We start from the raw sequence: 13,755 nt of genomic DNA, 5'->3' as shown, positions 1-13,755 counted from the left end.
CGTCTGTGTCGCTCTTCATGGCCTACCCTTCTCCTCACTACCGCAATCGGACGTGCACGCAACGCGTACACCCGAAAGCAGCAAGCAGCACACGCAATGAGAGAGACGTGTGTATGTACAGAGATGAATATTATCTCGTCCCTTTTCGAAAAGAATGTATCTCTCCGTTTATCTCGCGGCACATCAAGGCACTCCCTCCTCACTCCTCCGTCTTTTCTTCACCATCTTCTTCTTCTTCCTCCTCCTCTTCTTTCACGCCGTCGCACACGATCAGCATCACCGTGTCCTCATTTCCCGAATTCAACGAATCGAACGAGAAACCGAAGGTTACGTCGTCCTCGTGATCGTTGTTGCCCCGGGCAGCGTGGTCGCGTACATCAGATACACCGTCAGACGAAACAACATACGTCATAGCGTCCCGTCTGTTAGCGTCGGCTCAGAACTGACCCGACACAGCCATGATCTGGCAACCGGAGTGCACGTGGTCCATCACCTGCTCCTTCAGCCGGCACACGTGCTCCTTCAGCCTGTGCACCACTGCGCTCAGCTCGGTGTTCTCGCCCTTCAGCAGCTTGACCTTGTCCTCCAACCTGGAGATCCGCTCGAGCTTGCGCCTGCGACACTTTGACGCGGCCACACGGTTCCTCTGACGCTTCCTCTCCAGTTTGATCCTCTCCTGGTTCTCCATGTCGATCGGGGACATTGGCGGCGAACTCGACACACTAGGTACCGTCTGGGGCTCGTCCTTGATCTGTACCAGACACTGGCTCACAGACGATTCAGTGCTCTGCACGCTGTTCGGTGGCTCTAAAGTGGTATACGTGGCTCCATGAATGCTACCGGGTTCTTGCGAGCTGTCCGAGTGATGCAACTCGTTCAAAGCATCGACGAAACCGCGAGCGTATAATTCCTGCGCCTCGGTAACCGCCTTTGGGAACAGGATCTGCGTGGGAGTGGGTAGATTCACGATACTGTCCTGCTGGGCGATAATGAATTTCTCCAATTCTGGCGAACCCAGTTTCAACATGTTCAGGTCTGGTGAACTCAATAACGGCGCGACGTTGTTTAACGCAGGTGGTAGGGGCGCCAGTCGCGGCCTCCTCGCTTGAGGACCCTGCCTCTGACATCCGTTCAGGTCCAGCGTGAGGTTACGCTTCAGCTGGCCCACGTTGTTCTCGCGATTCACGGCGCCGTAGACGCTCGCGTCCTCGTAGAACGTCTGCTCCATTGTCGAACTGCGCACCATCGATGCCGCGGGACTGACTGCGTGCCAATCGAAAGTTCACACGGGCTCTCGTGTCTTTCGCGCGACTGGAGCAGAGTGTACTGCTGCCCGTCGCTCGCCGCGCACAACACAACACAATCAATGGAAAAGCGCGATCGGTTCGGTTCGGTTCGATTACGATCGATCGCCCACCCGACTCTATATCTGTCTCTGTTTATTCACTGACGCGTCCGTTTTTTACGCCGAGCACTCTCCCCGTGTGTCTGGTTTTTCACTGGTTGTTACATAACCGTCCGACGGCTGTGTATCGAGAAATTCATCGACGCTTAAGCTGCGTTTTTATCGCGCTCGCCACGGCCACCCGTCACCAGATGCCAGTCTTCGATCTGTACACAGAATTACGTTCGCGCACCACTTGGTGTATACGCAACACTCACCACGAATTTTACCGTCCAGCGATATATCAGCTTGGTTAGCTGAGACGCAAAAAGCTGCGTAGTTTCGTCCACCACTGGTTACTACGCGTCTCGCAAACGCGTCGCGTACAGATGCGTCCACCCGTCTATCTGTTTCTCAGCTGCCAACGGTGACACGAGGACCGATCTGGTTCAACTGTCAACACAACAATGACTCACGACACGCAATCCGACGAACGTGATGTTCTGCGCGTGTGCACCTCTAGAATGGTCTGCAATGTATACCATCGAACGCGGATCTCGTTCGACCTTACAACACGATGTCTCGACAACTTGTGAACACCCAACTAAACTTACAGCCTTATATCCCGTGACTCACGTCCGCTAAAAATAGCACGGTCGTCACCGCCACGGCAGTTGATTGGCTGGAGGTGGCGTCACATGCCGTACTCCATTGGCCGAGCAATCGGCGCTACTAGGAAATGGCTCAGGCATGCGCGGCGGCGCGCTGTAGCTCATGTGGAGGGAGAGTTTGAACACCGGTACGCGCGTTAAAGACGCGACTTTTACCCGTTGAAATTCGCGTTATTTTCGAGGGCCGATAATAGCGGTGCTCTATGCCATGTTGCATAAATAATGCGACCGCTATCGAACCGCGAAGATATCGTTCTTATATGCCTCATAGGCGGAGGATTCGGTGTACGTTCTAAATAGTACTGGCTTCAGTTAGTACGCTGTGTTCTTCTTTTTCTGTCACGAAGTTTACTATTCCACTCCCACGCGAGTGGGTGTTTTTCTCGCTGGCAGCGTTGCGAGACTTGCACGCGTTGCACGCATTGCGCATGGATTTATAATGCTCCTTTTATTTTTTAAACGGTGGAAATTTATTTAGGGTAAAAACTGCTACTTTTTAAAATGTTTGACGGAGATTTATTGAAACATCGGTAACGCTATTGTTTTACGCATTAATGCTCCAACCACGTGTAATTATATTTGCATGTACGAACGCGTTAATGCTAACATCCTTTACATAAACCAGTATCAACGGGTATACAAGTCAATACACCAACCGCGATTGTTTCGCGATATCTCGCATTCACCGCATAACGCTTGTAATTGACTGTTCATATCTTGAGCAAAACGTTCCGCAATCTTAATTGATGCTAATTCATTGGAATTCTACAACTCGAGTTCGACGTTCATATATATTTTTCAAATATGCAGCTTCCCGTACACGCATATTAAAATCTTTGCAAAACAATATACGTTGCATCATGTTTACTAGTTGTTTTTTTATCCCAAAAAGGATCATAAATTGAATGATAAATAACCTCTTTCAGCTTGAACGGTTTACTCATTTCCCGTTAAATGTCATTTTAATTTACTAGGGATAGGTCTTCCTATTATCTGCGACCCTTCCAGGTCAGTTGTTTACGAAAATGCAAACACAAGAGCTTCTACTGTTTGAATTGTTAGCCGATAGGGTCGTCAGTACAGGTATAGTTTTTACTTTCATGCGTGCCTAATCTCTCGTTAATCCTCAGGTAATTTGTTTACCAATTAGAAATCTGCTGAAACTCAAATAATATCCCTATTAATCATTAATTGCCTTATTTATTTCGTTCTGTACTTCATTTCAAACAAGCAACAAATACATCACGCAAGGAAGAAATAAACCTTGCTTTAATGTGTAAAACATTGTTGAGTTATTTTATTTAATATACGTAACAAAGGTTATCGTAAGTGTATCTTTCTCTAGGGCAACTATTTTTCTTTTTATTTCTTGGCACGTTATAGAATCACAAACATGAAACTACGACTACGAAAACAACTTTATAACACGCTGCTATATCGGCTATGCAAATTAAGCGTTGACCTCAACTTTAGACTTTTAGCAACAGAAAGTTCCGCGTGCGTACGCCCACGCCTTACGATTGCCACCAGGTAGCGGTTCAATTAAATTAGCGGCAATTATGTCACGTGGTATTATTACAATTCTCGAAATGGTAATCTTTTTCTCATCGTTACGAACATTTGTTAACGTGAAGTAAAATCTTAACAAAATAAAATATTTTTTTTCCGTTAAAAATAATTAAAAATTGTTTAAATTTTTTAACATTGATAAAAGCATTTAATTCGCCACAAGTATGAACTGTCATTTTATTCGAGCTGAATATCAACTTTTTTAATTTTTTGACTCATTAAAAATACATAGTTACCTATTTTGCGTACCTTCGTATTCGCCATTTCTGTTTATTCAATCGCCTTTCATGGGGTTTCGTTAAACCGAACTATAGAATAGAATCAAGCATTGGTCGCCTATCTATATGGGCGAGGCAATGCCAGCTACTTTTTTCAACTGGAAATTAAACAAACATAATTAATTTCCGCCTCTACGCTGGCCACTGTATAGGCATGTCAACCAGGGATGGGGAAGGTTAAATCCATTATACATAACACTACTTGCTCGGGTCCTAGCTTTTTTATTTATGCACCAGAGCGACCTCTCTGAACGCGGCCAATAAGATCGATCGTTTTTAAATCGTTTCACCGATCGTTGAATGTCTCAAAAACCGCGACATTTTCCGTTTTATTGATCACCGTATAACATATGTCATGATTTTATAATATTTTACGATACGCTGCAATTCAATACGTAATATATCACTGGAATTCAAAAATATGGTTCCTAAAGGGCTACATAATTCTATCATCCATATTGGATTTTAGGGTATTACTATTTTAATAAATAATCTATCGACGTTATTTGCTATTCAACGTTTTAAGAACTTTAGTAAGAAGTTGCATATATTTATCTATATGCAACAAATAGTTACTGTCTTGGAGAATAAGAATTCCCAGGAAAACATGTAATTTTAACACTCGCGATTTCATTACGTCTTACCAGAACGACCGCATTTAAATTACTAACGATTTATATCGATGTTTCGAGATTTCAATTATCGATAAAATTCAGTTACAAGTGAAACGATATTTCAATACAGTTCGCATATGGATTGGTAGAAGAAAGAAAAACGAAGCGTTCTTAAATTTTTGTTTATTCATCGCAACGTTAGATAAGGGTACAAAAAGTACAACATACGAACAATACTACGAGAGGAAGCCAAATCATCGAAGCTATAACTATGTTAAGACATGCTGATCTTTTGTAAATAATTAACAACTGCTGATTTAACAAAAAGAAATGTGCGTAACAATGGAAGCGGAACGGTTCAAATTGTCAACTTGGTTATTCACGTTTAATTAAATTAATTTAATTCCTATCTTCTTCAGAGACTATTCAACGAAATTTATCGTACTCTTCGGTCATTTATTTACATCATTTCGAAGTGAACATCGATGTGATTCAGAAACACATTATTGTGTTTTTTTTTTTCATCAATCGTTTCTCGTGTATCGACGAATGTCGTGCGCATGATTAACGATTCCTTCGTAATTTCCTGCAACAAAAACCAAGGATAATTTAAGACAATTGTGTACAATATACTTATAGAAACGAAAAAAAAATGAATTACTCACTTTATCAAACTAGGTTCTCGAAGATTGATTACAGCTCTTTTTCGTCTAGGACGATTTAATGTATGTAAGCTATTTGTACTTGTATTACTCTCAGAGTCGCTCGTGTTGTCTACGCGCAGCGATACAGGGCTTCTGTAAGCAAACACTCAAGTCATAGTTGCAAATATTCAATGTATCAATCGATTTTAATTTTTTTATACTTACAAAGATTGATTGGAACCAAGAGAAATTATATCATTAGGGGAAGGTGTTCTAGATTTAACGTCACATTCATTTAGCTTCTCCAATACTACCTTAACGGCACTTGGGTCCTTCACGACCTTATCTTTCTTCTTTTTCTGATTATTCTTCTTGCTATGCGGTGGTGTACCCTCAATAAAATCAATGGATTCTCTTATAGCTGCCTTCCTTTTTTTTTTCTTCCGCTGCTCGAATTTTGTCTTATTTCTTAACGACAAGTCTTTATCCTCGTAATCGTTCACGAGCAGAGGCAAGTTCACCGTAGACCGATTAAACGCAGACTCCTCCAGGCTGTTATTCGAAACGGAAGGCATTACACAGATCTGCGATATCTTTCGGAGAGTAGTCGTTATTTCAGGCTCTGGTTCAGCTGGAGTCACTGGTTTCAGCGTAGACTGTTCTAGGACAGGTAGCTTTAAATCGTTTATGTCAAAATGCGTGTTACATGGTCGTCGCGCAACCATCAGGGTGAAGTCATCATCATCCTCGCTCTCCAAACAACCTCGTCGTTGTGTAATAAAACTTGCCAAATTCACCCTAGATTCATCATCGACTTCACATTGAGTTTCGTTCACATCCGTAGATGTATTACAAGAATTATCGTTGTTTTCATTCTGCTGAAGCATATTACATCCATTCTTGTCATTTGTTTGTTTACCGTTTTTAGAATTGTTCGCGTGATTTGCGCGTTTTCTGGATATTGGCAGTGATAATGTTTGCGGCATACTTTTTTCATCGCTCGATTCTGACATTTTTAATGTCATGCTCATAGTATCGTCATCAGAAACACTTACATCATCAGCTTTCTTGTTTTTATTTGTGAAAGAAGGCACGATTTGAGAGTTATTGAATAACCAACTTGGTCCTTCCAAAGGATCTTCCCAATTTGATGTACGATTTTTAGTTTGATTAACGTTTGCGTCTTCTTGTCCATTCGTACTATCTAACTTATTATTGACTTGTTTGTTTTTATCTTCGATAGATTTGTCTGGGGTACTGTCAGAAGATGATATTTCTGATATGACATTTGCCTCAGGATTTTCTTGATTCACATCATCACTATTTTCTAGGTTATCAGTCTCTTGATTATTTTGATTCTCTGTTAACTGTAGAAAGCAATTAAAATTTAAGAATATAAAAATAAATCTTGCGCATGGAAAAACAAATTACTAGCACTACAAACCATTCGAATGTTAATGCTTTGAGAATTTTGCAATAATTTCGATACATCGTTAAGTTTCACTGTTGGACTTCCTATATGTTCGTAATTTTCGATACTATTTCGAGGGACGTTACTTTTCACCACTCTTGATTTTAACTTTGACAGCCTTCCTGATGTTTTTCCAGAATGTCTACGACTTCTACCGCTCAATCTCCGTTCGTTTTCATCTGAAAATGTACATTAAAAATACATGCTTAATTTATTTGGTATATATTAATGTTGCTGGTCACAACGAAAGGACATACCGCTATTTCTAGGTGAAGCAGCAGTCAGTCTTTCAGGCATTCTACATGTGCGCCCATTTTCCTATAACATTTCATTCGTTCAAACGTAGTAATCTTGACTTTCCTAAGCATAGTTACTTAAAGAGATTAAAGAAGTACTTACATATCTATGTTGTCTCATAGTAACCATATTAGGAGACCTTGAAGTGTTTAATTCCCGATTTCTAGGGGGTGTTATTACCTCTGGTATTATACTTAAGTTTGATGAATTATTAATATGTTGCATATTTACTCTACTTAAATTAATGGTGGGTTTTGTAATGGTGTGACCGCTCACCATGGGCTTCACCACTCCTCTGGTTGGAGATTTTGTTGACAGTCTTCTATACGAGTCCTTTCCTAAAATGATTTTCTTTAGTAGAAACTTGTGTTCACAAATACATATGTATGGTGTAAAAAATAATATGCATAAAATCTTATTTCCACCAGAATTTCCAGACATCCGTAGATTTTTGCCAAATTCTGCAAATTCTTGACATGATGAAATTGTGTTTGTTAAGAAACCAGTCATTGTTACTAACATTTTAAGCATTTCCTTAGCATTCTTTAGGATATTTAATATTACAGCCTGAAATAAATATTTGTATAAAATTGATTTTATTGAACAGATGATGCATTTTCTTACACTTGTGGAAGCTTCACTTACATCACGTTTATTACAAGCTAAACCTAGATCTTGTACCTCTGCAATTAAAGCAACATTTTGGGAAAATAACAATTGACTCTCCTGTTTTTCTGTAGACAATGCCTTTGCTAATGAATTGTTGTTACTTTGTAATTTTTTACATACTGTAACAATTAAAGTTTGATCTTGGTTTCAAATTTTTGAGAATCTTATCATAAATTATGTTATTACATATGATTTATTACAAAAATAATTAAAAACTTACATGGTTTATAAGATTTAATTTCAGGGTAACTTCTTAAAAAATGTCTCCTTTTGACAAGCACACTCTTCTGTGCTCTTTTCACTTTTCGGTATTTTGGTATCTGAGGCATTTTCCATTTATTATTTAATCTTCTAAAAAATGAAAAATATAAAAAAAACTTTTTTTAATTAGAAAAAAATGAAAGAAATATAGTTGAAATTCTATGTTGCAAAGCTATGTTGCATATTCTTTACATTTTAATAATGCTCTACAGCAATTAATTTCTCTTATAGAAACAGCAAAAACAATAAAACATACACTTTCTAGATGTTCAAAATTAAAAAACTTAATTACTTAAGAGATAAACATTCAAAATCAATAATATGATACAAATACATGACAAATTATGAGTTATTAAAGACACAATATTTCATGTACTAATATATTTATTTCAGTAAAAGTAATAACATGAAAGGAGTTAAAGATACATGGAATAAAATTTGCAGTTCTTAAAGTTATACACAACACAAGAATTAGTATTAAACTCAACGAGAAACGCGTAGTTTTCATACGTACCGTCAACACGATTAAATCTCTTTAAATCTTTCGACTTATGAATAACTTGTTGATAATGTTTTTCTTTTCTAAACTTAATGCCAAAATAAATATTTAACGCTTTTTCAAAGTAATACAATAGTATCGCTAATTTCGCATCGAATGAAGCAATAGATTTCCGCCATTGTGAAAGTACGAACCTCCCAATGGCGGGTTGAAGTCATTGATTAAAAACAGAACAACATCTACTTTATGTTATATTTTGAAGAGAAATAACGAATATATTTTTGTAAAGATTTTGATTTTAGCTTTTCCTGTATATCTGCATAACCAACATTTATATTGAAAAAGTCAATTTAACTTAAATGATTAGCAAGTACTTCAACACCCATTCGTAAATACTTCAATGTTTCTCAAAAGTTAAAAAATTCTGTTCAGAAAGCAACAGATTTTAACAAATGTTGCAAATAAAAGAAATTTTATAAACTAATGCATGTAACAAAAATGCATTTTAATTCATAAGCGCATTAGCTTTCAGTGCAAAGTGATTGGTTAACGCATTTTAAAATAATAACTTAAAGGCAATTTCATCTTGAATAATTATACAATAATTTCTAACCATGTAATTATTCTTAAAGTACAAATATTTAACAAATTCTTGATTAGCTAAAACTAGTCGATATATATTTGATTATACTTATTTTAACGAAGGTATTTCATCTAGGGTCTCTCAAATCTTCAAATAAAGTTTCATCCATTGAAACTAGTTTAATTTATGATAGCATTATAAGATCAAGAATTGAAATTACCTCATTTGTTTTTAAAATTCTGTTTATTTCAAATTAATATAAATTACAGTGAAGAAAGTTTAGTAATAAATAATCCCATAGATATCTGTCGTTGCACTTTTTAACCCCTAGTTCGAAATATCATTGAAAGTAACACCTGCAATATTTGTCCACGTCAGTCTATGTGACTTTGTAACATAACCTCAAATCTGTGATCCGGTATTCAGTCTTGTCAATGAACAAGATATTTGCGTATATGTTAATTTTTGTATACATCCCGTAACATAAATAAGGTATTTTTCAAAGATTTTATTCACTTTTCGTTGTTTTTGTAATCCATAATATAACACAGTACTGACAGGTATGATAATACGCGCGTATTATTTCTTTAATAGATTTTTGAATATATAATTACGCGTGTGAATTTGTTGCAGAATATTTCAAAATGAATTGGACTTTGTGGCTTTTTATAATTGGATCTTTTTGTTGTAAATATATACACGCTCAGCAACAAAGAGTTCCACCAGGTGTATCACCTCAACATTATCAACAAGTAAGTTTTCCTCTGATGGCAATTAAACATATGGTTGCTGTTGTGTTGATGCCTAACTTGAAGTTCTTCAGTTTATCATTCATCATTATTAGGGAATATTGATATAATGCCTTTAAAAAGCCTTGAAAACAATCTTTTTCATCATTGTTTCATTCATAAATCAGTGTACTTAATTTGTTTTAGCCTGTTCAGCCAATACATCAAGTACCACAACAAATACCACAACAACAGGTAGATTCATGCAGTAATATCAGAGATTTAGTATCTCTTAATCATTAATAAATATGGTTCATAATATAACAAGTAAATCCTACATTAGAACATATGTAATGCATATTTGAGTCAAGTTTGAACTATTTATAAAATAATTCTATATTTTTATGTTAAAACTTATAAAGTACCAACAAGTACCAGGACAGGTACCTATGCAACAAGTTCCAAATCAACAAGTTCCAGTTCAACAAGTACCTGTACAACAGCAGCATATGTCAACTCATCAGGTACCAGTTCAACAAGGGCATGCACATGATCATTCACAACCATTACTTAATGCTGCCAATATAGTTAATGAAAAAGTGTATGTTACATTAATCTAAACTCACAAACATTAAGCATTTAAGATTTGTAGTTATTAGGAAATTTTTTTCAGACATATAGCAGAGCATATGGAGGTTCCAATAGATACTAGTAAAATGACAGACCAGGAATTGCAGTTTCATTATTTCAAAATGCACGATGCAGATAACAATGATAAATTAGATGGTTGTGAGCTTATAAAATCCTTGATTCACTGGCATGGTATGTATAGTAATTTTTTAATTATCAAGTAGAATAAAACTTAGCAAGAAGTATAGATGTAATGAACCCTTTATATTCAGAACAAAGAAACAATGAGGTTACTGGGCCCAATCCTACAGAAAAATTGTTCAAGGATCAGGAGTTGGTTACTTTAATAGATCCAATACTTTCTATGGATGATATCAATAATGATGGGTATATTGATTATCCTGAATTTATACAAGCACAGCAAAATGCGGCAGCTACCGGTCGGCAGTAATTGCTAATAACAATACAATGTTCAATATCATTAAATGATTTTTTTATTTCATTTTGAACAAACATACAATCCCATTTATAAACATCTCGCAATTTTCACTTGTTGTCATTACAATATCAGTAATGGTACAGATTGCTATTTTTGCATATGATGAAATTATTTTTATTCTGTTAACTTTTTTCAAATAAAAAGTAATTGCAAAATAGTTTTTTTAAATAATTGCATATAGCGTTTTTTGTGTTATGAAGATACGAGAGATTTTTTCAAATTTTTGCGATTGTATAATATTCATATTCGAAAAAAGAGAACTGTTTTATATGTACAGGGTACTCACGCTATTACTAGCCAGCGTTTTTCTCATAAAAGATAAATACTAGAAAAAAAATGAAAGAAGGAAAAGTTTTGCAGTTTTCTATGCCCAACATAATAACGTATATTAATTTTTTATATTTGCCATATTTTTCGAGAAACGAAGCTGACCTTGAATTTTTTAAATTGAATGCTGCATATTTTTTGTCATATGAAAGCGTGTATTAAGACGAATTCATCTATGCACTGTGCAATGACCGTCAGGGTCACACAAGGTCAGATATGAAAGAAATATTTCGAATATTACGTATCAATGTGTTTACATATATCAATATGTGTACATGCTTTCATATAACATAAAATCATGTGCAGCATTCATTTAAACAATTAAAGGTCACCTTCGTTTCTTGAAAAATATTACAAATATAAAAAATTGATATAAGCTGTTATGTTGGTCATAGAAAACTGCAAAACTTTTCCTTCTTTCATTTTTTTTCTAGTATTTACCATTTACGAGAAAAATGTTGGCTAATAATAGCGTGAACACCCTGTATATGATGTGATTGGAGTATTAATTGAATAGGATAATTATTCATATATGCAAATAATGAAATATACGCTGAAAATATTATAGAAAAAGTTTTTGTATAATTTAATTGAATATGATTCTATTTGCTCTAAAAGAGTTTAGTATTCACTTGTTGTACATTAAAAATAATTGATTTTTTAACAAAATAAGACTGTGTTTTTTAATAACAGATCACTATTTTTTAACATGAAAGCTTATATTAATAAAATAAGGGATTCGTTATTAATAAAACTGTAATGTAAATTTATTCCGTCAATAGCATTGAGTAGTTAGGTAAAAGAAATGTCAAAAATTTAAATGCTTCCATTTTTTTTCGTAACATTTTATAGGGGTTATTGGGTGTATGGAACTGGTAATATTGTAACATTTAAAAATAAAATGATTAAGTACCGAAAATCTTACGCACATAATACAGTTGTAACGAAATAACAATTTTTATATATTTGCACTATATCCAATAGTATAGATCAGTCAAATTTCTGTACATACATGTGTATTCCTCATCTAAAAACATACATTCACATAAAATGAAAATTGTTTCTCTTAATAATCATCATAATCTAAAATTTACTAAGAAATACTGTGGTACCTAGTTTTTGATATAATTAAGATACAAAAACAGAGTAACAATTTTATAGAATAGCTAGTTATTATTATAATCTTGAAAACAATAATTCTGTTATCAAGAATCATATATATGTACTTATATGTATTATACGATTGTACAAGTTATATATAAATATAATTTTGTTACAAACTCGTAGTTCTCTTTTTCTTAAACAAGGCTGTATGAATTATAAATATATTGCATTTCCTTGCGCAAAGTTAACCATTTGATGGACCGAAACCTCTTCAAAATTATAAAGCGAAGCTTTTTTTTATTGCGGTTTATCTTGGAACTTATTCTATTCAAGAACATGTGATTTTACATTTCACTCTGTATTGTCAACATTTTCTAGAACGAAGATTTCTGCATAAATTAAAATACCAGTTTGAAAAATATAATTTACTCAAGCGAAAGTTTATTTTATGAAACATTTTTTACTTGTAAATATATAAATTTAACAGTACGCTCACAAATTCAGTACAATTATGCTTACACAAAATATAATACTGCATATAGAATAATGAAATATATTTCCTCGGTACCAAGTAAATACGAATTGAAAAACTTTCTCTGAATTTTCATTAAAATCAAAATATTAAAGTAGATCATTCTTTATTACGTTATCCTTTAAAATGGTATGAAAATATAACTTGATTTCTTTGACTAAAGAAATTCGTACTTACTTAAAGATACATTCCATTTACTAAATAATCTGCGTCATGAGCATATGGTCCGTGCCGCCTTCCGCGTCTTCGAACTACTCGTAATCGACAAGCTATTAACGTGGCGGTAATAGCTGTTATCGTGAGTCCTAAAGCCAATGATATGACTGCTCCTCTGGGTCTTAGAACCTCATTTTCATTCGCTTGTTTTAAATGTTCCGCGATTACGATATTTCTTCCGTGCTCTCTGGTGTGATCTTTGATAACTATTACACTTTTATGTTCTGTGCGAGGAAAAATATCCACGTAAATTAATTTGTAATAAAATTTTGAGAAGATAATTGGATCAACGACACACCTTTAGGCTCCTTTGCTTGAATATGACTAAATTTTGGAACTTCACTTTTCAGTGAATTTTGTTTAACATTACTTCGATTAAGTTCCTTTTCATGCACTATATGTTTGTCTCCATGCTGGGTGATTCTCCCAATTTCTTCGCTTTTTAGTGGTACATCTTTTTGTTCGTGTGATGTCTGAAATAATAACATAGCTTCAGTACTGTGATAAAGGTAAAAATTACAAAATAAACTTACATCACAAGGAGGTGTTATTGTACTAATAACAATTTTCTCTATTTCGATCATTTGTTTTTGCTGCGCGTTTGGTATCGGGGATGGAGACGGATGAATTTGATTGCTTTGCCACGGACCTCTGTTTGAGGACGGAAAGTGTGATGTGTACGGATGTCTTACATCTGAATATGTGCCACTAATAAAACAATTTAAAATTGAATATTGTTATTTTTTTAATATATAATTTTTTTTATGTTTATTAAAATT

At 35.2% G+C, this 13,755-nt stretch overlaps 5 protein-coding genes across 5 annotated transcripts in view; 1 reads left to right on the top strand and 4 right to left on the bottom strand.

The window, feature by feature from the left end:
* The window catches only part of LOC108577234 (serine-rich adhesin for platelets-like), a 194,090-nt gene extending 193,678 nt beyond the window's left edge, over positions 1-412 (bottom strand). The window contains exon 1 of the mRNA XM_017940366.1: positions 204-412. Within this exon, the coding sequence (XP_017795855.1) occupies positions 204-412 (209 nt within the window). The remainder of the gene's footprint in view (positions 1-203) is intronic.
* Positions 7-1,962, bottom strand: LOC108577237 (transcription factor AP-1). Its single transcript, XM_017940369.1, has one exon. It carries the CDS (start codon positions 1,244-1,246, stop codon positions 437-439), a length of 810 nt encoding a protein of 269 aa, XP_017795858.1. The 5' UTR covers positions 1,247-1,962; the 3' UTR covers positions 7-436.
* A 3,094-nt stretch (positions 1,963-5,056) lies between these two features.
* Positions 5,057-8,400, bottom strand: LOC108577239 (GATA zinc finger domain-containing protein 14-like). Its single transcript, XM_017940372.1, has 10 exons — positions 8,373-8,400; positions 7,818-7,948; positions 7,574-7,716; positions 7,354-7,495; positions 7,031-7,266; positions 6,889-6,949; positions 6,605-6,810; positions 5,386-6,527; positions 5,182-5,313; positions 5,057-5,102 (listed from the first exon to the last, which is right to left on the bottom strand). The coding sequence occupies exons 2-10, from the start codon at positions 7,924-7,926 to the stop codon at positions 5,081-5,083; spliced, it is 2,193 nt and encodes a 730-aa protein (XP_017795861.1). The 5' UTR covers positions 7,927-7,948; positions 8,373-8,400; the 3' UTR covers positions 5,057-5,080.
* A 960-nt stretch (positions 8,401-9,360) lies between these two features.
* LOC108577238 (multiple coagulation factor deficiency protein 2 homolog) lies at positions 9,361-10,749 on the top strand. The gene is made up of 6 exons (XM_017940371.1): positions 9,361-9,432; positions 9,574-9,692; positions 9,876-9,923; positions 10,091-10,269; positions 10,342-10,490; positions 10,571-10,749. The coding sequence occupies exons 2-6, from the start codon at positions 9,585-9,587 to the stop codon at positions 10,747-10,749; spliced, it is 663 nt and encodes a 220-aa protein (XP_017795860.1). The 5' UTR covers positions 9,361-9,432; positions 9,574-9,584.
* A 2,188-nt stretch (positions 10,750-12,937) lies between these two features.
* Positions 12,938-13,755, bottom strand: part of LOC108577241 — a 2,328-nt gene continuing 1,510 nt past the window's right edge. Inside the window, 3 exon segments of the mRNA XM_017940374.1 lie at positions 12,938-13,200; positions 13,275-13,449; positions 13,510-13,752. Coding sequence (XP_017795863.1) covers positions 12,938-13,200; positions 13,275-13,449; positions 13,510-13,752 — 681 coding nt within the window.

This window comes from Habropoda laboriosa, unplaced genomic scaffold (genome assembly GCF_001263275.1).
Source record: "Habropoda laboriosa isolate 0110345459 unplaced genomic scaffold, ASM126327v1 scaffold698, whole genome shotgun sequence".
Taxonomy (NCBI): domain Eukaryota; kingdom Metazoa; phylum Arthropoda; class Insecta; order Hymenoptera; family Apidae; genus Habropoda; species Habropoda laboriosa.
This window is presented reverse-complemented; position numbering and strand designations above follow the sequence as displayed.